This window comes from Sus scrofa, chromosome 1, assembly GCF_000003025.6.
Source record: "Sus scrofa isolate TJ Tabasco breed Duroc chromosome 1, Sscrofa11.1, whole genome shotgun sequence".
In the NCBI taxonomy this organism is placed as follows: Eukaryota; Metazoa; Chordata; class Mammalia; order Artiodactyla; family Suidae; genus Sus; species Sus scrofa.
The window spans coordinates 111,482,842-111,508,579 of NC_010443.5; the positions used below are offsets into that span (position 1 = coordinate 111,482,842).

Here is a 25,738-nt window from a genome sequence, read left to right on the forward strand (position 1 = left end):
TTGAATTTCATTGTACAGCGTTTCCTAGCTTACATCTTGTCTCCAGCTAATGGGATAATAGAATTTTGCTCTTCCAAGTGAGGGCCACAGACCAGTAGCACTGACATCACCTGTGACCTTGACCTTGTTAGAAATGCAGGTTCCTAGGCACCATCCCAGGCCTACTAAATCAGAATGTGCATTTTTACAAGATCCCCAGGCAACTGGCTTTCATATTAAGGTTATAGAAGCACTGGTCTATAGATCTATACTTTTAAAAATAATAATGCATTCTATTTTGCAGGGGAGAAAACATAAAGCTACCCTTTGATCTGAAAGAGCAAAGAAAGAAATTTCAAGTTGTGAGATAAGGTCTCTTGATTGGTAGCAGCTGCCAGAAATGCAGAATGAGGATTTTTTTTTTTTTTTTTCGTCTTTTTGTCTTTTCTAGGGCCACACCTGGGGCATATGGAGGCTCCCAGGCTAGGAGTCTAATTGGAGCTGTAGCCACCGGCTTACACCAGAGCCACAGCAATGCGGGATCGGAGCCGCGTCTGTGACCTACACCACAGCTTACGGCAACAACAGATCCTTAACCCACTGAGCGAGGAGGCCAGGGATCGAACCTGAAACCGCATGGTTCCTAGTCGGATTCGTTAACCACTGAGCCACGACGGGAACTCCAAAGAATGGAGGATTTTGAAGGAGAAAGGTGCCATGACTGATCAGTGATATCTGCTGTGATTGTAGGGGTGGAGAAATCCTGACTGCACACCATACTTGGTCATCTTTGCTTTAGAAATCACTAAAATAGAATGTCAGAATCTAGCCAAAGACTTTCTAAATATCTGACTTTACCTGGACTTTCATAGCCCCATCCCAGCCCCACACCTTCTCTCAAGTAGATCACATAGTGAACCAACAAAGTTAACATCAGCTAAATATCACAGTTTTAATGATGTGAAACCTAATCATAAATGATTTTCAAAGTAATTGCAAGCACATTCAAATTACAAAATATTCTGAAGTCAGAATAAAGGCAATTGAGATGGCCTTTTCCACAATACCTACATGTCAAATAAATATTTGAAATGATCTCCAAAATTGTCATGTATAACAAACATCATGAATCACATTGATGGATCCCTAACTTTTCTTCAGGCAAGCCTAGACTCCCAAGAGTGGCAGAAGCCTCCTACTAGATTCACAGGCACTCTTCCTTTCCCTGTACCACCAGTTGTGAGCTGAGAAAAATCCTGTTTTTCCTAATGTCATTTACCTCTGATGTTGTAAGGAGCTAACAAACTAGTCTTTGTGCACTTATTTTGACTCCAATTTTTTTTTCTCCTTGGGAGGGAAAATATTGACTCTAGTAGGATATAATCATATCTCAGTAATCCATTTGTTGTTTATCTGCTTGATAGACTTCTCAAACAATTATTTTAATTCCAGAGTGACTTCTTTGTGGGGGAGAAGTTGCTTCAACTATGAACTGTTCTGTACTTAGAGAACAAAAGTTTATTTTCATGTTAGCTTCATTCACAATGAATTATGATAGTCCCAAAAAGTCCCATATCCTTTTACCATTCTTTCTTTACCCTCCCTGTAAAATACACACTGTATTCTAAAGACAAATACAAATAATTGATTAATTATCCTACATTAATTATCCTACTTGGAATAATCTCTGCTGTCATTAAATGGGATAGTTAAATGCTACCTATAAAAGACCAGCATTTGGAGTTCCCGTCTTGGCTCTGCGGTTAACAAACCTGACTAGTATCCATGAGGATACGGGTGTGATCCCTGGTCTTGCTTAGTGGGTTAAGGATCCGGCGTGAACTGTGATACAGGTCTCAGACACGGCTGGATCTGGCGTTGCTGTGGCTGTGGTGTAGGCCAGCGACTACAGACAGGTCCAATTCAACCCTAGCCTGGGAACTTCCATGTGCCGCAGGTGTGGCCCTAAAACAAACAAACAAACAAACAAAAACGGAGCGGCATTCATGGAGAGGGTGTGGACAAAAGGAAACCCTCCTACACTGTTGGTAGGAATATAATTTGGTGAAGCCACTGTGGAAAACAGTATGGAGATTCCTTAAAAAAACAAAAATAGCGTTACTATATGATCCAACTATCCCACTCCTGGACACATACCTGGAGAAAACTCTAATTCAAAAAGGTACATGCATCCCAATGGTCATAATAGCACTATTCACAATAGCCAAGACATGGAAGCAAACTAAATGTCCATTGACAGATGAACAGATAAAGAATATATGGTATACATATTGGTGTGAACCTTTGTATACGAGCCCTTGTGTTTTCATTTTCCTTGGCAACCTAGGAATAGAATTGTTGGGTTATATGGTAAATTTATGTTCGGCTTTTTAAGACATTGCCAAACTATCTTCCAAAGTGATTGTTCCAATTTATTCTGTAGATATGCAAAAAGATATGATATATATCACTCAGCCTTAAAAAAAGAATGAGGAGTTCCCGTCGTGGCGCAGTGGTTAACGAATCCGACTAGGAACCATGAGATTGCGGGTTCGGTCCCTGCCCTTGCTCAGTGGGTTAACGATCCGGCGTTGCCCTGAGCTGTGGTGTAGGTTGCAGACGCGGCTCGGATTCCGCGTTGCTGTGGCTCTGGCGTAGGCCGGTGGCTACAGCTCCGATTAGACCCCTAGCCTGGGAACCTCCATATGCCGCGGGAGCGGCCCAAGAAATAGCAACAATAACCACAACAACAACAAAGACAAAAGACAAAAAAAAAAAAAAAAAAAAAGAATGAAATTTTGCCATAGCAACATGGATGGGTGTAAGGATTATCATACTAAGTGAAGTAAGTCAGAGAAAGACAAATACCATATGATATCATTTATATGTAGAATCTAAAATACACAAGTGAAGTTATTTATAAAAATAAAAACATACTCATAGACAAAGAAAACAAATTTATGATTACCAAAGTGAAAAAAGGGGTAGAGGAGGGATAAATTAGGAGTTTGGGATTAGCAGCTATAAACAATTATATATAAAATAGATAAACAACAACGTCCTACTGTAGAGCAGCAGAAACTATATTCAATATCCCTGTAATAAACCAAAGTGAAAAAGAATATGGAAATATATATAATTCATATATATGTATATATATATATGAATCACTTTGCTGTATACCAGAAGCTAACACAACATTTTAAATCAACTATACTTCAATAAAAAAAAAATTTTTTTAAGACCAGCATTCAGATGAACAATTATTGCTGGTCTCCTTTTTAGCCCAGAGACCATGTTATACAGAATACAGCAAAATATACTGTAGAAAATATTATCTTCTGAATAATTTGAAAACTGTGGCCATTCTGTTCTGACACAGCATATCCTAGATGCAGCATAGCCAGTATTTTTTCAGGAGTAATGCTAAATCCCTCCCCACTTGAAATACCATTTATTGCTGAAAAGCCTGATTTGAACAAACTACTATTGGCAACATTTCCCCCATTAGTCTCTGAATCCATTACCAGATTGAAACCTCTTTGCTAGAGGGCTATTTCTGGATTCTCACTTTGAAAGGACCTTATGGATGATTATAAATTCATGAAACAATTCCATGGGTAAAGCAGTTACCAGCCATAAACTCTCTAAGGCCAAGTTCACCCCAAATCAAGCAAAGGAAGCTCGTTAGCTAAGGGGTAGGAAAATAACTGGGTACTGATAAAAAATAGATGATCACACATGTTTCTTTATCTTGATTTGGTCTACAAGAAGAAATATACATGTAATAACAGCTCTGATAATTTCACTTTAGCCAAGTGCTTGCAGTTTTAAGAGTTCCTTTTGAAATATTGGTCCAATGAATCATTTGATAAACTCAAAATGAGTACCTACTGTTATAAATTCTGTCAAAATGAAATTGGCTTCTCATTCAACTTTTGAGTTTGCTTATTTCTCAGTTTAGCAGAAATGGAGACCAAATTGTCCTTCTGCTTGAATATCTACAGAATAACATGTAACTATCACTTTGGAAAACAGTTTGGCAGTATCTTAAAAAGTTGAATACAAATTTACCATACAACCCAACAATTCTATTCCTAGGTGTCTGTCCGAGGGAAATGAAAACACAAAGACCTGTATACAAATGTTCACACCAATATTATTCATGATGGCCAAAAAGCGGAAACCATCTAACATCCATTAAGTGTTGAAAGCAAAAGGGGGCATATACATAAATGTGCTACTATTCAGCAAAAAAACAACTAGTGATACCTGCTACTACATGGATGATCCTCAAAAATGGGAGAAAGAATCCAGACATGAAACACCGTATATTATATGAGTTCATTTACATGAAATTTCCAGAACAGTCAAGTCTGTAGAATCACAAAGCAGCTTCGTGTTGGCCTGGAGCTGGAGTGGGAAGAGAGATTAACTGTAAATGAGCATGCAAGGTTTTTCAGGGCAATGGAAATATTCTAAAACTTGGTAGTGCTGATGGTTGCAAAACTGTACACTTGGAGTTGCCATTGTGGCTCTGGGGTAATGAATCCAACCAGTATCCATGAGGACACAGGTTTAATCCCTGGCCTTTCCCAGTTGGTTAAGGATCCGGCATTGCTGTGACCTGTGGTGTAGGTCAAAGATGTGGCTCGGATCCGGAGTTGTGGCTTGGATCCAGCAGCTGCAGCTCCGATTCGACCCCTAGCCTGAGAACTTCCAAATGCTGCGGGTGCAGCCCTAAAAAGATAAACAATCGAAAAACTGTATACTTACTAAAAATCAGGGCGTGATAACCAACTAAAATGGGTGAATTTTATGGTACATAGATTACACCTGAAAATAGATATTTTCAGGAATAAAGGATGTACATATTTAATATATTGAAATAGCAAAAAAGTTATGAGGACTGACTTGCAGTATCAGCCTTTTCATTGATCATGTAATGTTGGAAAAGTCGCTTGACAATGTAGTCCTCAGTCTCCTCATCAGGAAAACGAGAGAGTTGGACTAGATATCTCCAAAGTTCCTTCTGGCTCTAAAACTGTGATTCTGTATGCTATCTTGCAAGCATCAGAACTCAGATACACTAAGCCAGAGCATGCTGTTTAACGATGCACTATAATCTCAACACAGGCCCTGTCTGGTGATATTAACATACCACACCAGTATGGGCTGATGCACCCCAGCAGCATGAGTGCTTGAACAATTCTTGAGCAATATTCTTGAGCAGTGGCTGAAGACTAGGACAGGACTCCCAACACTGACTACACACTTTGCAGGATGGTACTCAACACTTAAACTTCTACACTGCCTTGATGTCTACCTGTACCCTAGTATATGTATCACTGTCACTCACCTAATTAGAAATGCTACCCCATGGTGCTAGGCACTGCACCAGTTGATTTGTAAGCACCTGCAAGCACTGTCTCCTAACTACTGGCCTCTTCCTACAACTCATTCAGTACAATTCCAGATAAACATCCTAAAACATAGAAATTCTGATTGTGTCATTCCTCTACTTATAAGCTTCCCTCTCCACACAGCATTGCATTTCTTAGAAAATAAATTTAAAATCCTTAGTCTGGTTTATAAGGTCTTCTATGGTCTGGTCCTAACCTATTTTTCCAAACATCTTCCCTCTACCACACTTTCAGAGACCTTGCATGGCAGGCAAAATAAACTACCTAAACTGCCTGTACTCAAGGGAGATTTTTAGCATAAGCATAATTCTTAGGTAAACATAATTTTAAAAAGTATCAGAAATCATTCTAAATTTAGAACAGGCTTTCCTGCTAGCATACAAACTGTACTCTGTTCATGTAAGAGGTTTATGCAGCTCCTTGTGCTGGTCTCTGTCTAGAATGTCCTTTCACATAACCCACATACTTTAAATTCTTCAAATGAGCTGACATGTCAAGTGCCCAATGTGGTAGCTGATATGTAAGTACTCAGTAGATGTCTTTAGCTATTCAAATCTGCTTTCTATCCCTCTCACTAGTAATTTCTCTCCCTCTCTGAACTCACACTACCTTTTCTATAATAACTCTCTTCTACAGCATATCACTTTCTATTTCTTTTTGTAATCAATTATTTAATGTGTATATCTTAGATTCCCAATGATCAAAAGCTCTTGGAAAAGCCCATATTGGGCCTGAGTCCTATGCTATGCAGTACCAAGCACAAATTGTAAGTGCTCAATAAATCTTTGCTGGATGAATGGAAATAAAACTAGTGTGAGAGCCAGAGTGACTGCTGGTGGATAGTGTCACCTAAAATGTGAGGAGAGGGAGTTCCCGATGTGGCTCAGTGGTTAAGGAATTGGGCTAGCATCCATGAGGATGCTGGTTTGATCCCTGGCCTCGCTCAGTGGGTTAGGGATCTGGCCTTGCCATGAGCTGTAGTCGCAGATGCTTCTCAGATCCTGCATTGCTGTGGTGTAGGCCAGCAGCTGCAGTTCCATTAGTCTCCTAGCCTGGAAACTTCCATATGATGCAGGTGTGGCCCTAAAAAATAATAGTAATAATAATAAAGTAAAATAAAATAAAATGGGAGGAGAATGGAATAGGAGTGCGACTATGTGCCATGTACAGTGCTGAGCACAGCTTCCTCCCTTACTTCATTTACTCCTTTCTAAAACCCTACTAAGTAGGTGATCGTACTATCTCCACTTTATTGATTAGGAGTAAGACAGACACTTGCATAAGGGCATAACCAAGTCTGGGTCTTTCCAGTACTGTACTTGTCGTCTGTCCTCCTTCCAGTTTATGATTCCCCTCAAAGCAGAGGACGTTCTAGGACAGTACACAGCACCGGCCCCTTCAGCCAGGTGTACTTCAGAAAAGCGTGTTACAGTTTCCAACTGAACTACCAGGAGTAAGCGGGAAGGGGTGGGGGGACGGTCCTTTCCAGTGGCAGGGCCCCGCCCACCACCTCTCTGATGATGTCATTACGCAGGGCCGAGGCGGCGCGGCCACCTCCTTTAAATAAGGCCTTCCCGAGGGGCGCTCGACAGTGAGAGGCGTGTGGTGGTGGGGGGGTGTGTGAGTTGTCTGCGGTTCGCGGCCCGCGCCCAAGCCGCCGCGGACCACGAGGTGGGCTGAAAGGCTGCTCTGCGGCGGAGACGCGGTGGGGAGGGCGGGTTCGTGACGGGCGGGAGAACAGAACATGGCGGCCCCTCGTCCGGGCCAGGAACCTCCGCACCAGTGCTGGGGCGGCCCCCTCCCCCGGCTTTGCTCGCGGCTTTACTGCCTTCCTGGAATCATAATTCTCCCTTGGTCCCCTTTCCCTCAGCCATCCTTCTACCTTCATCGGCTCTCCGGCCCCAGCCCCACACTGGGCAGAAGTGGGAGCCGGTGAGTGGGTGAGGTGGGTGAAGTGAGGCCGGCCCACTCCGCAGAGATCTACTCCTGCACTTGACTGCTTGTTGCTTACAAACTCTGCTTATCACTCTGCCCGGGTTGGCAAGAGAAGCACTGAGCAGGCAGTGGGAGTGTTCAGGGCAGATTTATAGTCCTGGTGATTCCTCTGAGTGATCCTGTGAAGTGTCACAGTGTCCCATAAGTTATCTGGACGTCAGTCTCAAAAGTGTGGTTTTCTTGGAAAGATTCTTGATAGAGAACTTTGGTCCCGTGTCGTTTGCCAGAATCTGCTTCCTAACAGTATAGGGTTGGGAAAATCTTGGAAGCAAGATTTATTTTGGCAGTAAGAGAATCAAGTTGGGGAGCTGAGTTGAGACCGAACCCCATGCCCTCAGGTGATCTAGTATGTGAGCAATGAGAACACCATTCTGTTTTGGTCTTATTTCTTCAGACAGTGTCCTGAGACCCTCCTGGAACAAGTTAAATGGAGAAAAACTGATCCTCCATCAGCCTCGCTGCTCTGTCTGAAAGACCTTAGGAATGTTCCTCTGTCTGCTGTTTTCTAATTTAGATATCTAAGTTGAGAACCGGTGGTAGGAACAGGTTCTTGCTTCACCTGAGTTAACAGTGTCTGGCCCGGCCAATCACCTGCTTTTAATCTTGACCTTTTGTTTTTCCTCAGTTGAGTGTAAATTCTAGAGAAATCCTGCCTTCTCAGGCACCTGCACTACCAGGCAGCAGAATTGTGAACTTTGTGAACCAGAGGGAAGCAGAAATCTAGGAGTAAGAGCTCCGTGATGGCCATGGGTGAACCAAGGCTGAACTGGTGAGTTACATCTGTTTGTAATCTCCTAAAGATTGAAGTGGCTCTGGTGGCTGGATTAGGAAAGGAGGGTGTCTGGCCTGGAGAGATTTGGAGGAAACAGAAAGAGGATAAGTTCAGTGGCTTAGAACTTAACCCATTCTCATCTTCGCCTTCTGAGCACTTCTCTCCTAAAGTGAAAACAATTCACCACTTAGATTGCTTCTAGGTATAACTTCATCATGTATTTATTGTTGGTCTTAGTGAAGTAAGATAGTGGAATTTTTTTGTGTTCAAGATCCTAGCCCATTTCTATATAAGAATAGACTCTTTTTAAGAATAGACAAGCCTTTTTTGTTAGATTGGAATCTATATCAAGTGATGATATAAATGCATAAACCGTATTTTATTTATTTTTATTAAAGTATAGTTGATTTACAGTGTGCCAATTTCTGCTGTGCAGCAGCAAAGCAACTGAGTTATACATATATATACATACTTCTTTATATTCTTTTCCATCATGCTCTATTCCAGGAGATTGGATCAACTTCCCTGTGCCATAGAGTTGGACCTTGTTGTTTATCCATTCTAAATGCAGCAGTTTGCATTTACTAACTCCAAACTCCCAGTCCATCCCTCTCCTGTCCCCTCTTTTTGGAAACTATAAGTCTGTTCTCTATGTCTGTGATTCTGTTTTGTAAGCAGGTTCATTTGTGCCATGTTTTAGATTCCACATATAAGTGATATTATACGGTATTTGTCTTTCTTTTTCTGATAATCTTAGTATGATAATCTCTAGTTGTATCCATGTGGCTATTCATGGCATTATTTTGTTCTTCTCTCATGGCTGAGTAGTAGTCCGTTGTATATGTGTGTGTGTGTGTGTGTGTGTGTGCACGTGTATGTATATATATCTGTATATGTACATATCACATCTTTTTAATCCATTCATCTGTCAGTGGACCTTTACGTTGTTTCCATGTCTTAGCTACTGTCAGTAGTGCTGCTGTGAACATAGGAGTACATGTGTCTTTTTGAATGATAGTTTTGTCTGGATTATATGATAATTGTATCTTTAGTTTTCTGAGGAGCCTCCATGCTGTTTTCCATAGTGGTTGTACTAACTTACATTCCCACTAGCATTGTAGGAGGGTTCCATATTCTCCACACCTTCTCCAGCACTTACAGACTTTTTAATATTCTGACCATTGTGAGATGGTGCCTCATTGTAGTGCTGATTTGCATTTTTCTGATAATTAGTGATGTTGAGCATCTTTTCATGTGTCAGTTTAGGTCTTCTGCCCCCTATATTTTATTTTATTTTATTGGCTTTTTAGGGCTGCACTTGGAGCATATTGAAGTTTCCAGGCTAGGGGTTGAATAAGAGCTACAGCTGCCGGCCTCCACCATAGCCACAGCAACTGTAATAAATATCAGTGCCAGATCCTTAACCCACTGAGCGAGTCCAGGGATTGAACCTGCGTCGTCATTAATACTAGTCAGGTTCATTACTGCTAAGCCATGATAGGAATGTCTTCTGCACATTTTTTGATTTTTTTTTTTTATTGTTTTGTTACATGAGTTGTTTGTTTATTTTGGAGATTAAGTCCCATTGGTTGCATTGTTTGCAGATATTTTCTGTCATTCTGTAGGTTGACTTTTTGGGTTTGTTTATGGTTTCCTTTGCTGTGCAAAGGTTGTAGGTTTGATTAGGTCTCATTTGTTTAGTTTTGTTTTTATTTCTATTGCCTTGGGAGATCTAAACAAGCATTTGTACGATTTGTCAGAGAATATTTTGCCTATGTTCTCTTCTAGGAGTTTTATGGTATCATGTCTTATGTCTAAGTCTTTAGGCCATTTTGAGTTTATTTTTTTCATGGTGTGAGGGTGTGTTCTAATTTCATTGATTTACATGCTTTCCAGCACCACTTGCTGTAGAGACTTTTTCCCATTTTATATTCTTGCCTCCTTTGTTGAAGATTAGTTGACTGTAGGTGTGTGGGCTTATTTCTGGGCTCTCTATTCTGTTCCATTGATCCATATGGCACAGACTGATTTTAAAAGTGTTGGAGAACTTCACAAATAGAGAACTCTATTAAGTAATATAGTGGCATTGTAGAAATGTAGGTGCTGCTTTTTATCAATATGACACACATTTACTGAGCATCTACTCTTTGCTAGCAAAGAAGGTTGCTAGCAGAGGAGAATACAAAAGTTACATGAGATTACAAAGATGACTAAAATATTACCAGACTCAAGATTCGATCAGTAAGTGCTTCAGTATAATGAAAATAGACAATAGTGTTGTCTGTAGTGATGTAATGTAATAAATATTCCTTCACTGGCAATCTTATTACAATGTAGAAATGTTATCAATGTAACACACAGTACACCTTAAATTTACAAAGTATAACATGTCAAACTTATCAAGTAAATAAAATCACTACCTGCTCAGTAAGTATTTGTTTATTACCCTTCCTCCAAGGAGTTCACGATTCCTGAGGTCCATCACTTTGTTTTTTTATGTTATGCAGAAACTTGAGAATTTAATGAGATGTCATAGGTATAGTACCATAACAAGTAATAAGAAACTATCTGACATATAACAAATAAGATATTTTAATTTTATCATTTGTACCTTAATCCTTGTTTTTTTAGATAGACAGCTTTAAAAAATAGTAAGAAATGAGTTGGGAACAAATATGCTAGAATTTCCTGTTTTAGGAATGAGCCAGCCACAAGTTGCCATTTGATTAATTTACTTTAAGTTTTTAGATGCATGAACATTTATGTACCTTGCCGTTAAGAATGTGTTCAAATGCTGCACTGCTGTTCTTCTATGCCATTGACATTGTGAAACCAAATATGGTTTAGAGCCTTAACATAGTATTATAGCCCCTGGAACTGTCCATTTTCTACAGAAGCCTACCAATCCTTGTACACCCTAGATTAATGTTTCTCAATATTTTTAATTTTTAAATTCTTTCATTCAACCAGCATTTATTGGGTACTTACTATATGGAAAGCATTGACTCTAATATATTAGTCTATAAATTAGTTATAAATGGAAAATTATATGTGACCTTACAAGTGGTTTTAGTAGAGGCACACATTTGTCACATTTGCCAAGTTAAAAATAATTGGATAATCGATCTTTATGGTGTCTTTTTGGCCTAGCACAATAATGAATGAAACAGAAATAGGTTGGGAAGCATTTTCTTTCAGCAATCAAATATCTTAATATTATGCCAGACAGCCTGAGGTGAGCCTTGCCCTGATAGACCCTTTGTGATACTTCAATCTATTCTATCTTTAACTCTCGAATATCTCTGATGGATACTGAAGCAAAAAGCAAGGCTGGTTCTTGGAATTGGAGAATTTCGGAATGGGCCTAGGGTAAATGCTGTCCAGAAAGTAAAACATCTAAACTCACACATCTGACACATGAAATTAAAATTATTAAGAGGTAGTTTTCTGGGGAGGGGATATAGGGGACCTTCTGTTATAAACTACAGTTGTATCATTATGCTTCTTAATCTACTATGAGTTTTTAAATTGTCAAATTCACATAAATTACTTTGTTTTATAGGGATGTTTCCCCAAAAAATGGCCTTAAGACATTTTTCTCTCGAGAAAATTATAAGGATCATTCCATGGCTCCAAGTTTAAAAGAACTGTATATTTTATCTAACAGGTAATATGTTTATTTATTTGGTTATTTCCATTTTTGATTGTTGTTTTTCTGATAGTTAAAGTTTCATATCTAACTATATCCACTATTAAACATTCAAGTTATAGGAATGTAAAAATTAGAAAATAGAGAAACCCAATACCCCAAAATGACCACTTTTTGTTAATATATCCGTCATTTTGGACCTCTCTCCACACATGAACAAATACCTTTTTTTAAAAAATGGGATCATACTATAAATACTATAAAATACTGTAAACATTATGAAACTGTTTTGCGGTTTTCTTTTTTCATTTAAAATATTATTTTGGGCATTTTATACCCCTTCATTAGTTCAATCTTCTTTAGATTTTTTTGACCACACCTGTGGCGTGCACAAGTTCCCAGGCCAGGTATCAGATTGATCCACAGGAATGATAATGCCAAATCCTTAACCACTAGGCCACCAGAGATCAGTAAGCTTAATCTTAATGGTTACATATTACTTTATTTTTCAGAGATACTTTTAATTCTTTTAGCTAGTCCTTCCTTGCAAAATGTTTGTGTTCCTCTTTTTTTTGTAATTTGAAACAGTAACATTGAATGAACTTCTTGTAATTATTTCTGTAAGATAAATTCATCGAAAATTGGATTGTTTAGTCAGACTCTATAAACATGTTATATTTTAATATATATTGCCAGGAGTTCCCGTCGTGGCGCAGTGGTTAACGAATCCGACTAGGAACCATGAGGTCGCGGGTTCGGTCCCTGCCCTTGCTCAGTGGGTTAACGATCCGGCGTTGCCGTGAGCTGTGGTGTAGGTTGCAGACGCGGCTCGGATTCCGCATTGCTGTGGCTCTGGCGTAGGCCGGTGGCTACAGCTCCGATTCAACCCCTAGCCTGGGAATCTCCATATGCCGCGGGATCGGCCCAAGAAATAGCAACAATAACAACAACAACAACAACAAAGACAAAAAAATATATATATATATATATATTGCCAAATTGCCATAGAGGTTTTCCTCCTTTCTGGTATGAAAATACCTATTAAGTGGTAATTTTCTCTTCTTCCTGCTTCCCTGCCTATAACAGCTCTTGTTTCTTTTGTGATCCACTGTTTCTACTCTATTGTGGATGAACCTTGAAGCTAAGTAATCAAGTTTACTGGCAGGGTGTGAAAAGATGCAAAATGGGGAATTAGGGAGCTCCCTTTGGGGAGCTCATATTTACTTCATCTTTTTTCTACACCTTTTGCAGTGGAGGAAGCATATTTCCAGCCTCTGCATGGAATGGAACCCCACCTCTTCCTGCTTTTTCAGTACCCTTTCTTTCAGTTAGCATCCCCTTACTCCTATCTCTGTTCTCTCTTGATCAATATTTCAACATCATCAAGTTTTTCCTGCCTCAATCCCTGGATTCCACCTTCACTCCTAGTTACTTTCTTACCTCTTCTCTCATTGTACTTAGACTTCTTTAAAGACTTATCTATGCTTGCTGGGAGGAAATGAGGGACAAAAAAGCTATAAGACATACAGAAAACAGTTAACACAACTAGTAATACACTACTAAGTCCTTTCCCATCAATGGTTACTTTGAAAGGATTAAGCTTTCCAGCTAAAAAGCAGATTTAGAAAATTGATTTTAAAAAGATTTTTTTAAAAAAACAACCTGCCCTTACTGCACATCCATTTCCTCTTGCTCTCATTAAACATCACACTCTAATCTGCTTTCTACCCTCCTTAGGCTACTAAAACTGCTCCTCTCAGAATCAGTGAGCTCTTGACTATGGAGATGTCTCACTTTCCTAGTTTTCTGCTGACTGTGGTATTTCTGAGTGGAATCAATTAATTGCTTCCTTGGATATTCATTTAGTTTGTCTCCATTTCTTTGCTGTTATAAACAATGAGCATTTACGTATTTATTTATTTATTTTGGCCATGCCCATGGCATGTGGAAGTTCCCTAGCCAGGGATCAAACCAACACCATAGCAGCGACCCGAGCTGCTTCAGTGATGATCCTTAATCCACTGCACCACAAGGGAACTCCCCAGCATCCTTTTTATATATCCAGTATAAAGATAAGTTCCTAGGAGAGGAGGGTGTGTCTGACTTTAATTTTTATAGATGTTTTCAGATTGCCATCAAACACTAAAGAAACAAGTGTGGCTTTTTGTTTTGTTTTGTTTTGTTTTTATTCCATCAGATGAATAGGTAAGTTCACATAAAGGCAAGCAGAAGTTGTATTAAAAAGACATTTTCAAAAATAAACTTTTTAAAGAGGTAATCTCAGGAGCAACATTTCTTGCCAAGGTGCATAATTACAATGTCTTTGCTAATATCAACTGCAGAAGGTTAAAACAATAAGATTCCCTGTCACTATGTGCATCTGTAGATATTTTTCAAAAGCTATTTTTTAAAATTCAACTTGTATCGTTTCTTGGAGATAACTAATTTCTTAGAACTTACTATCAATTCGGAGTTCCCGTGGTGGCTCAGTGGAAATTAATCTGACTAGTATCCATGAGGACACAGGTTCGATCCCTGGCCTCTCTCAGTGGGTTAAGGATCCGGCATTGCCGTGAGCTGTGCTGTAGGTCGCAGACATGGCTCAAATCCGGCATTGCTGTGACTGTGGTGAAGGCCATCAGTTACAGCTCCAATTCGCCCCCTAGCCTGGGAAACTCCACATGCCGCAGGTGCGTCCCTAAAAGGAAAAAACAAACAAACAAAAAACCTACTATCAATTCAAGAATTGCCTTTGTTTACTTGAATCATAGAACACCTACCAATTCCAGTGTCCTGGGAATTAGTGCACATATATCTTTACCCTTAAAAAAAAATTAACTCTTATCTCAGCCTCAGCTTTTCAGACTAAAAATTTCTAACAGTAATCTTCATCATCCTACTCCTGCTTCTTAATTATTCTATGGTTCTTTTTGAGTCCGATTCTATTCAGCATATCCCAAATGTGGGTTATAGTCATATGGAATACATAAGGGAGAAATACATATGGGGGAGGACATCATATGTAAATTGAATACACTTAACACCTAAAATTTTTTTTCTTATAATAATTGTTTTTCTTTAGATTTCTCTGTAACATAAAATAATTTATTAGTATATTATACCTTTTAGTATAGAAGAAATAAAGACACATTATTGATTTCATGTTTCTAGTCTTTTTTTTTGCTGTTAGTTTAATGGCAGTAAGAACAGATTTTCAGACTACGTCAAATCACCACTGTTTTCTTAGTGGAAAAACTAGGAAGAATATAAATTTACTAGCCCTAATTTTGCATTTTTTTGTGTTCTATAAATAACACATTTGAAAAAATGTTAATAACCTCCAATCATGGTACTTTCAAAGATAGGATTTAACCCTTCTCACTCCACTACAAGGTAAAATTATGCTTTTTAAAAATAATTTTCTGGCTATGGATATTTGTAACTGAGTTTTACGTCAACAAAGGGGAAAGTAGCTTCAAATAAAAAAGAAGAAAAAATTTTAATATAGAGAAGTACATCAAGTTTAGGAGGTACAAATAGAGTGTAGATGAAGGTTAGAAGCTCCATTTCCAAATGCTACTTCACGAAGCTACCTAAACCAGGAGACCTAAAGCATAGGAAACTAAAAGTTTTGAATTCTGCACTCTTTTCATAGAAACTTAAAGTAAAAAAGGAGAATGGGTAGTTGACAAAATGAAGGGGAAAAACTTCAAACCATCAACTTAAATAAAATATAATGCCGTAAATGTAGATAGAAAAACCTGTCAGATGCTTTTGGCTTGCACCCTGATGAAGATTTTGACAGCACTGCACACAGAAATGATCTTGATGTGCTGCCATTTCATTCTTTGCTGAATGTAGCCAATTTAAACTGCTAGAATTTCTTGACATTCCTACTCTGGCATATCTGAGTCAGCATCTTGTTGCTGCAGCAGCTTAATTAAATTTGCCAGTTTGTGCCACAAGGACAGACATGTTCTCATATTCAGGGAGACAGCTGTGAAGCAGTATTGTTAAGAGTTGCGGACACAATACTGTTAGGTTTGAATAGCTCTCATGACATTTTCTAGTGAGAAATCAATTTGCTGTAATACATTTCTCCCAAGATCAGCAGTTAATATTCATTTTGTTAACCTAAAATATGCTTATTTTTATGCAGTTATTGGAGAAACTTTAGTAGCTAAGTGTGTCTTCTTTCACCTGCTTTATTTTTTAGGAACCAATCTAAGGATCCTTGTCTTAATTTCCAAAATTCTTTTTCCATTCACTAACCTGCTCTCTTGATGAGTTTTTTTGTTGTTGTTTTTTTTGTTGTTGTTGTTGTTCTTAGCTCTAGAAGAGTAGTCTTAAATAATTTGCCTTATTCTGGGGCTCAAAGTCCTTTTTTTTAAAAGGATTTTGGAGGGTTTTTTTGTTTCTGTTTTTGTTTTTTTACCATCTTCATTCTAGTATTTAAAGTCAATTTAATTTAAAGCAAATCATTGCCAGTTTTAGGGATTAACACACCCTTTTCCAGATCTAGATTGGTAATTCTCAAATTAATAAATTTGAGAACAACTTTATTAGTTTGAAACTCTCCTACTTTTCATAGCAGTTGTTAATAAAACACTTTATTTACTATGAAATGAAATTCATAAATAATAGTAGCCACAGACATAATATTTTAAAATAATGTTTTAGATAAATAAATGTAAAATAAAAGGAAAATAATATATCTTATGTATTGTAATAGATACTGCTATACTAGAAGATAAGGGAAATAGGTGCACTGGCTAAAATGTGTAAGATTGGATTTAAGAGAAGTAAGATAAACTACACTATAAAAGAATCATAAGAAAAATAAAAGATAAAAATGTATTGTTAGGTCTAAGTAATAACAGACCACACTTATTTGTATATTATTGTATGTATATCATTTCAGAGGAAGCCTGAAATGATCTCTGAAAGTTATTCAGGACACTGTCATATATTACAGAAATCTAGTATTCCTTACCTCTAAATGCCTTTAATTCTTCTACTTTGGACAACCCGGATGTCCCCACAGGCTTCCAGAATGCCCTGAGGGAATTAATACCTTATGAGAACTACTGCTCTGGGTATTTCTTTCCCTTCCCCTTTCTCCATCTTAATCCTTGATTTCGATGTCCTTAGAATTCTTCCTAGTCACCTATTCAATATGTACAGTTTGGAAGCCTGAGATGGACATAGCTGCATTATATTGCTGTACATATTTACTTTTCTTCCTTCCCCATTCATTTGTCTAATCCACTAGATAAGGTGCTGAGGAGTAGAGACTGTATCATGCTCAATGTTGGTTGTATGTCCAGTGCCCAGCATAGGGCTGGCACATGGTAGTCACTCAAAATAAATATTAATGAATGGAGGAATGAAAAATGAATCAACAGTTATTCATCCTTCCATTAGTTCCCCTTCCTAATGGGTTATCGTTTAGTTTGGAACTAAATCATAGGGAACAATAGTAGAAATTAAAGATGTAGAAGCTAAGCGAATGTAGATTCGTGTGTGTGTGTGTGTGTGTGTGTGTGTGTGTGCGTGCGCTTTAAGACTCTCTTATTAAAAATGCAGATTACAACACTGAATAGCAGAAATAGAGACAAGTTACATACAGGATAAGAAATTTGTGTTCATATACCTTACTTGGAGTAGTAAGGTGATTTTTTTAAAACAAAATTGGGGGTTACACGTCATATGCAAATATGGTAACAGGGTTTCTAGCTACTCACTTCTTTCTCCCCTAGTACCTTTCATTATAGATATGCCAGAATTTCTCTTTTATATCTGTACAAAGTATAAAGACATTTCCATAGACTTAGTCATGTACGTGAATGATAGAGGATTATATAACTTTTCTGAAACCACTATTGCTTTCATAAGATATATCATACTGCTTGGAATATTTTTTTAATTCTCAAGATAATTAAAGCAGAGAAAACCAAAAATTTAGAATCTCTGTGAATTTGTAAACTTCAGGTTTGTGACCTCATAAATCCATGTGGCTTTTGTTCACCACCTTAACTGATACATCATATTTAAGAATTTAAGTATTAAACAACTTGCATTATAATAAAACATAAACATAGAATACTTGCAGTTGGCAGGAGTGATTTATCCCTCTTTAATAAAGTGGAAAAACTTCCAAATTGAGTATCTTTTCTAAGGAGTATGCCTCCTCTTCTCCATCAGATAATTGAAGGTAAACTTGTAATAAATCCTATTCTGCAGAATACGTAATTTATACCAAATGGCTAAACATCAAAATGCAGGTGGCAGAGTTAGATAATAATCCAGAATTTACTGTGTTAATCACTCTATATTCTCCCTGGTGATTGAGAATCATGAAGTTTCATGATAGTAATCTTCATGTGAAAAGCACATACTTGTAAATTGTATTTTTTTTTTCCAGACGTATAGGAGAAAATTTGAATGCCTCAGCAAGTTCTGTAGAAAATGAGCCGGCAGTTAGTTCAGCAACTCAAGCAAAGGAAAAAGTTAAAACCACAGTTGGAATGGTTCTTCTTCCAAAACCAAGAGTTCCTTATCCTCGTTTCTCTCGTTTCTCACAGAGAGAACAGAGGAATTATGTGGATTTGTTGGTTAAATATGCAAAAGCCCCTGTGAATTCCAAAGCTGGTGGAATAAATAAAAATGACTACTTGCAGTACTTGGTATGTATTCTAGTCCTCAGCTTTAGTTAAAAAAAAAAAAATGTATTTAAAAGTTAGGAAATATTTTAAATTTGCTTTTATGCTTGTAAATGATGTTAATAAAATGTTAATAAAAATGAAAAATATAAATTTAATTAGCAGAGGCTTAGTGCTATAATTCTATCATTGATTCTTTTATAGTTCAGACATTTTGCTCTAGTTTTTGAGTATATTTCCCTCCATTTCATATTTAATACTAGCAGTAGAACTTTACATTACTTGTTGAATCATTTTAAAATGTTTAATTAATACTTAAGTAATCTCCAAATTCTCAATTTGTGAATGTAAGTGATGCTGTGCTGAACATCACAATTCTTTGATCAAATCTATGATTATTTCCTTGAGATAAATTCTTTTTTTTTTTTTTTTTTTTTTTTGTCTTTGCCTTTTCTAGGGCCGCTCCCTTGGCATATGGAGATTCCCAGGCTAGGGGTCTAATTGGAGCCATAGCCACCGGCCTACACCAGAGCCACAGCAACTCAGGATCTAAGTCGCATCTGCGACCTACACCACAACTCACGGCAACGCTGGATCCTTGACCCACTGAGCAAGGCCAGGGATTGAACCCGCAACCTCATAGTTCCTAGTCGGATTCATTAACCACTGCGCCATGACGGGAACTCCGAGATAAATTCTTTATAATTACCAGATCAAAAACTATATATATATTTTAAGGCTTTAATCTGAAGTTACACATGAGTAAATGGCTCTGCAAAACGTTTAAGCCTCCAATATGATATGAAGGAAATGGTGATTTCTTGTTTTATATTAATTTATAGTGGTTACAGTGAAAATAAGTATTTTCCATGTGTTCATAAGCCATTTCTAATTTTTCTTTTGTAACTTGCCTAGTTGTATGTTTATTTTTCCATTTGAGTGTTTGTCCTTCTTTATTTAAAAGCATTTTCTAAAATGAGCTTATTAATTCCTAATCATGTATCGTAGTGTTCGTCATTAGCTTTTCTATTTTGTGGAGTTAACTTTTTTTGTAAAAACTGTTTTGGATATAATACTTAAATCCAAATTATTAGCATAGTGATTGAGAAGTGATCATGTTTAACCAAGCATTTTATTCCAATATATTTCTACTTTTTTAAAACTCAGGATATGAAAAAACATGTGAGCGAAGAAGTTACTGAATTTCTAAAATTTCTGCAGAATTCTGCAAAGAAATGTGCACAGGATTATAACATGCTTTCTGATGATGCTCGTCTGTTCACAGAGGTAAAACAATAATTACATTTATTTAAACTGCCAGATCATAGGCAACAGCAGCATTTTAAAATGCAAGTATCAATATTACCAAGTTAGAGACCGAATTGTAGGTAGATTTTTTATTTATTTTTTAATTTTAAATTTTTTTATTATAATTGATATACAATGTTGTGCATCATCTACTTAAATAATAGGAATACTAACACCTCAAAATCATGTACTGTAATATAGTCACATTTTTTTTCTTTTAATGATCCAACTCTTATATTTGAGTTATTTCTTACTCATATGGATGGTTTGATCTGATGCACTAATTTCCCTTGTGAGAGAATAGGGTTTTAAGGAATTATCTTGGTCCTTGAAAATCTGGGTAATTCTTTAGAACCTAATGACATAAATTTGTATTTCATGGTAACAAGCCATATCCACAGATGATAAATTTCATCAAATAATTTTTTATACTTAAATTATGCATGCAAATTTATTAGCAAAGCATGTAAATCACTCTTCCTTTTAACCTACCATCCTTCAGTGAGTGTAGGAGAAATTTAGAGTACACTACTTAATTAGTAACTATTAACGGTGAAGTTGTAGTAGAATTTATCTACAAATAATAACACCAGTCTGAATATTTCTAAGCTTTTAAAACTAGTCACTATTCAAAACAATGTGATACACTTAATAGTATTGAACTCTACACTTAAAAATGGTTATGATAAAAAGCTTTACAGATGTTTTACCTCAACTTAAAAAAAAAAACAAAAACAAAAACTGGTCACTATAAATCGAAGGACAGCAGAGGATATTAGTTAAACAAAACAAAACAAAAAAAAACCACTTTTAAAGGTGAAATTTTCTTTTTCTTTCTTTTTTTTTTCTTTTTTTGGCTGCCCCACAGCATGTGGAATTCCCAGGCCAGGGATCATATTCGAGCCACAGATGCAACCTATGACACATGTGTGGCAAAGCCAGGTTCTTTAACCCACTGTGTTGGGCCTAGGATAGAGCCTGTGTCCTTGTGCTGCAGAGATGCTGTTGATCCCATTGCACCACAGTGGGAACTCCAGGGTGAAATTTTTTTGTTAATATGAACCAGAAGAATAAATATTCTAAATAAAAGGAAGAATTTCATTTTTTGCTGAACCTATGTATGATATAGTCAAATGGAGTGTCATGTTTCTCCACATGGGAAAGGCACTATAATGCAGACTCACCATTGTCTGCAACATATGGTGCAGTTGCTATAACTGTTCCTATTTTAATGGTGCCCAAGAAATGACCAGAATGATGGTTTTAAAACATAAATCACATCCCCTCATTTTGCTGCTTTCAAATGGCTTCTTATCTCAGGAAGAGATTGTCTTTTAATTTTATATTATGAAATGTAACTTACCAATGTTCAAAGGTATTTGGAGAAAATTTATACAGTTTAACAAATAATTATATAGTAAGCACCTATGTAACTCTCTTCCAAGTCAAGAAATAACATTGCCAGTAACCTAGAAGCCCCCTGTGTATTCCTCCTAGATAGGAACATTTTTGCTCCTTGAAGAAATAATCTCTGTACCAAGTTTGGTGTTGATAATTTCCATGCCTTAAAAAAATTTTTTTTTGGTAGTTCAAGCTTTCTTTTGCCTGTTTTTGAATTTTATGTGAAGAGAATTCTTTAATGTGGACAGATTTCTTCCTTTACTCAATAGTATGTTTGTGAGATTCCTGTATATGTATGTATGTAGTTTTATTTCATTCATTTCCATTTCTGTACATTTATTACATTTATGAATAAACTATAATTTATTCTGTTGATCAACATATGGCTTGCTTACAGTTTGAAGATATTCTAAGCAGTGCTCCAGTGAAAATTCTCATACATGTCTCTTGGTACTCACATATTTCTGCTGGTTACATGACTGGGAATGGCATTGTTGGCTTACAGAGTATGCATATCCTGAACTTCAGCAGATAATGTTAGACTTTTCCAGAGTGGCTATGCCATTTAACATTCTACCCAGCAGTGTTTGAGAGTTTTTTGTTTCATATCCTCAACAGTTGATACTTGTAGTCATTTTAGTTTTAGCCAGTCTAAAGGATAGGGTCTTTACATATCTAATAAGAGTGTATAACTTTTCATATGATTCCTGGATATTTCTTGTGAACTGAATGTTCAGGTTTTACCCTTTGTTCTACTGGATATTCCATCTCTTTGTTACTGATAGGTGGGAGTTTTTTATATATTCTAAATACAAAAGTTTTATGGGTTGTACAGTGGTCCCTCACTTAATCTTAGTTTCACTTTTCTCAGTTTTAGCTACCCATGAGTGGAAAGTTCTAGAAATAATTCATCAATAATTCTGAGTAGTGTGATAAAATCTCTCACCATCCTGCTCTAGCCCACCCAGGATATGAATCATCCTTTTGTCTAACATGTCCCACACATTAGTCTCTGAGTAGCTGCCTTGGTTTTCAGATGGATTTTTGAGGTATCACAGTGCTTGTGTTGAAGTAACGCCTATTTTACTTAATAGTAGCCCCAAAGTGCAAGGGTAGTGATGCTGGCAATTTGAGTATGTCAAAGAGAAGCCACAAAGTACTTCCTTCAAGTGAAAAGGTAAAAGTTCACTATTTAATAAGGAAAGAAAAATCATATGGTGCAGTTGCTAAGGTCTTTGGTAAGAATGATTTTTCTATCCATGAAATTATGAAGGAAAAAAACTCATATTTTGGTGACACACTTCAAAGTATAAAAGTTACAGCCTCAGTGCTTGATGAGTGCTTCGTTAAGATGGAAAAGGCATTAAATTTGTAAGATATTTTTAGAGAGAGAAAGAGAGGCCACATTCATATAACCCTTATTAAAGTATTGCTGTAATTATTCTATTTTTATTTTATTATTACATATTATTTTTAAATCTCTTACTGTATCTAATCTTTAAATTTACCTTTATCATACGTATGCATGAATAGGAAATGATACTCCATCTCCCCGATTTCAGACATCCACTGAGGGTCTGGGAACATACCCGCCATGGATAAGGGGGACTACTATCTACATTGGAAGTTTTCTCTTTTATTAAAACAGTTTCTTTTAATATGCAAGTTCCCCCTTCATATCTTTTTTTCCCCTTAAACTTTATCTTTTCAAGAACCTAAGTCATTTGACCTGTACAATTTCCCAAAATCCAGATTTTGGTGATTATATATTCATGATGATATTCAACATGTTCCTCTTTCCTTTGTATTTTTTGTGAAATGTCAACTGGATACAGAGGCTTGGCCAGAAGTAATTTTACTGAAGGGATTGAACACATAGATGATGGTGTATTCTTTCATCAAGTGGCACCTAATGTGTGATTGTTTATTTTTAGTGATGTTAGCAGCTATTGATGCTTAATGCCTGGATTCATTCATTCACTGGGGTTTGCAAAATTATAAGATTCTAATTGCATCATTTATTTTAATTTCCTAATTGGATAAAATTTAGTAAGATAAGTTTTTCCTCATCTGCTATTTGACTTCTCATTTCATGCAGGAGAAAAAATGCTAGGTTCTTTATATACCAATTTTGAAAAAATTAATTGGTTCCTTGTTTATAATGGTGATCAGAATTTTTTTAAATATTATTATTGAATCCTGGAATTAAACATAATTGTTGGGTTTTAGTCCACTACAGTTATCCTTTTTGAAGCTCAGATAGTACCAACTTTGACCAGTGTCAGGCTCTTCATACTGCCTTTTGGGTCCTTTTGAGTTATTCTACTACTCTCTGAGACGTGTTTTGTACATTTCCTATCCCAACCCGACAATCACCCATTTTCTAGAGCCTTTGTTTCTTTTACTGGGAAATAGCATTTCAAAACTACAATCTAGGCACTGGGGCTGCTGATTGCACCAGGGTTTATCAGTGTTTTTGAGAATATTTCAATAGATGGGGCTCTATAGAAAAGGTATATTTAAAGAAGAAATAACACATGTATCTCATTTGGTTATCCCACACTGTACTTACAACAGCCTCCGAATAACAATACAGCACTACCAGTCAATAGAATTTCTGAAAATAGTTTGAAATTTTTTTTGCTTATGTTCTTCCCATTCTCCCCATCTTTAAAAAAAGTTATACTGTATCTATATTGTTGAAGGATATAGCCATTACATACTAAGTAAACTCTCCCTTTTTTAATCCACATTTAATTTTAAATCAGTGTTATTGAGGTGTAATTTACATACAATAAGTATCTATCTTAAGTGCATGTCAGTGAGTACTGACAAACCATACTCCTCTGTAACCGTGACACACTCATGATAAGGAATGTTTCTATTACAATAAAAAGATCTCTGTGCCTCTTTCCATCCATGATCCTAGGAAATCACCTATTTGCTGTCACCATAGATTAGATTTGCCTTTGCTAAGTTTCATAAAAATCACATGCAATGTACTCTTTTGTGTCTGACCTCTTGCAGGTTTTTTTTGTTTTTGGGGTTTTTTTTTTGTTTTTTTGGTTTTTTTTTTTTTTTTTTTTTGGTCTTTTTAGGGCTTTACCATGGCATTTGGAGGTGCCCAGGCTAGGTGTCTAATCAGAGCTGTAGCCGCCAGCCTATGCCAGAGCCACAGCAACACCAGATCCGACCACATCTGCAATCTACGCCACAGCTCATGGCAACACTGGATCCTTAACCCACTGAGCAAGGCCAGGGATCGAACCTGCAACCTCATGGTTCCTAGTCGAATTCGTTTCCACTGTGCTACAATGGGAACTCCTTCCTTCAGTATTTTTGAGATACAGCCACTTTGATGCAGGTATCCATAATGTGCTTCTTTTTATTCCTTTTTGTTTTAATGTACAGTCATGCCAAAATTGGTTTATCAGTTCAACTGTTGATGGGCAGTTGTGTTATTTCCAATTTAGGGCAATTTTGAATAAAGCTGTTATAAACATTCTTGTACAAGCTTTTTGAAGACATATGTTTGCATTTATCTTGGGTATATAACTAGGTATAGTATTTATAGATTATATGGCAAGTGTATGAAGTTAAGTTTTATTAGAAACTAAGTTGTTTTTCTTAGTAGATGTGCCATTTTATACTCTCACCAGCAATGAATGTGTAAGAGTTCCAGTTGTTCTGTACTTTAGCTAACACTTAATATTGTTAATCTTTTTTACTTTTAGCCAACCTAATGGTGTTTAGTGTCTTGTTATGGCTTTAGTTTGCATTTCCCCAAAGGATAAAGATGTTTGAACATCTTCTTGTGTGTTTATTGGCTTTGTATATATTCTTTTGTGAAATGTCTGTTAAAATCTTTTGCTGATTTTATTGGTTTTTATTTTTACTGAGGCTTGAAAGTTCTTTACATATTCTAAATGCAAATCTGTTATATATATGTAGTTTTCTCCAAGCTTGTGACATACTTTTTAGTTTTTTAAAATAATCTATCTCAAAGAACAGATTTTTTTTTTTTTTTTTTCTGTTATAGCCACACCCGCAACATGTAGAAGTTCCTGGGCCAGGGACTGAATCCAAGCCACAGCTGGAACTTACATCACTACTGTGGCAATGCCAGATCATTTAACCCACTGTACTGGGCTGGAGATCGAACCCACTCCTCTGCAGTGACCTGAGCTGCTGCAGTTGTGTTCTTAACCCACTGTACCATGACAGGAACACCTCAAAGAACAGAATTTTAACTTTAATGAAGTTTAATTTTTCAGAATGTTTTATGGTTAGTACTTGTATGTGTTCTAGTATAGAAATACTTGCCAGCTCCCATTGGTTCTCATCTGAGGTCACTTTTATTCCATCACCCTTGCTGACTCCCCACCCAGGAGACCTCACCATTGTCTGGAGATTTTTTTTTTCCTTTTTTGGCTGCACCCACAGCATAGGAAGTTCCCAGGCCAGGGATCAACTGAGCCACAGCTGCAGCAATGCTGAATCGTTAACCCACTGTGCCAAGCCCAGGATCTAACCGGCAGTGTCACAGAGA

General features: G+C 36.9%; 1 protein-coding gene across 11 annotated transcripts in view; it reads left to right on the top strand.

The window, feature by feature from the left end:
* Positions 6,918-25,738, top strand: part of ICE2 (interactor of little elongation complex ELL subunit 2) — a 70,993-nt gene continuing 52,172 nt past the window's right edge. For 3 of the 11 annotated variants that reach the window (XR_002344664.1, XR_002344666.1, XM_021094424.1), the window contains exons 1-5: positions 6,923-7,073; positions 7,792-8,166; positions 11,732-11,836; positions 18,243-18,504; positions 19,648-19,767. Coding sequence is in view for 9 of the 11 variants with exons in the window: in XM_021094424.1 (XP_020950083.1) it covers positions 8,138-8,166; positions 11,732-11,836; positions 18,243-18,504; positions 19,648-19,767 (516 nt within the window). In the remaining 2 variants the exon portion in view is untranslated. Of the gene's footprint in view, positions 7,074-7,137; positions 7,335-7,791; positions 8,167-11,731; positions 11,837-18,242; positions 18,505-19,647; positions 19,768-24,438; positions 24,554-25,738 lie in introns of those variants that run through there. The other 8 variants (XM_021094409.1, XM_013992913.2, XM_021094439.1 and 5 more) reach the window with 8 other exon arrangements.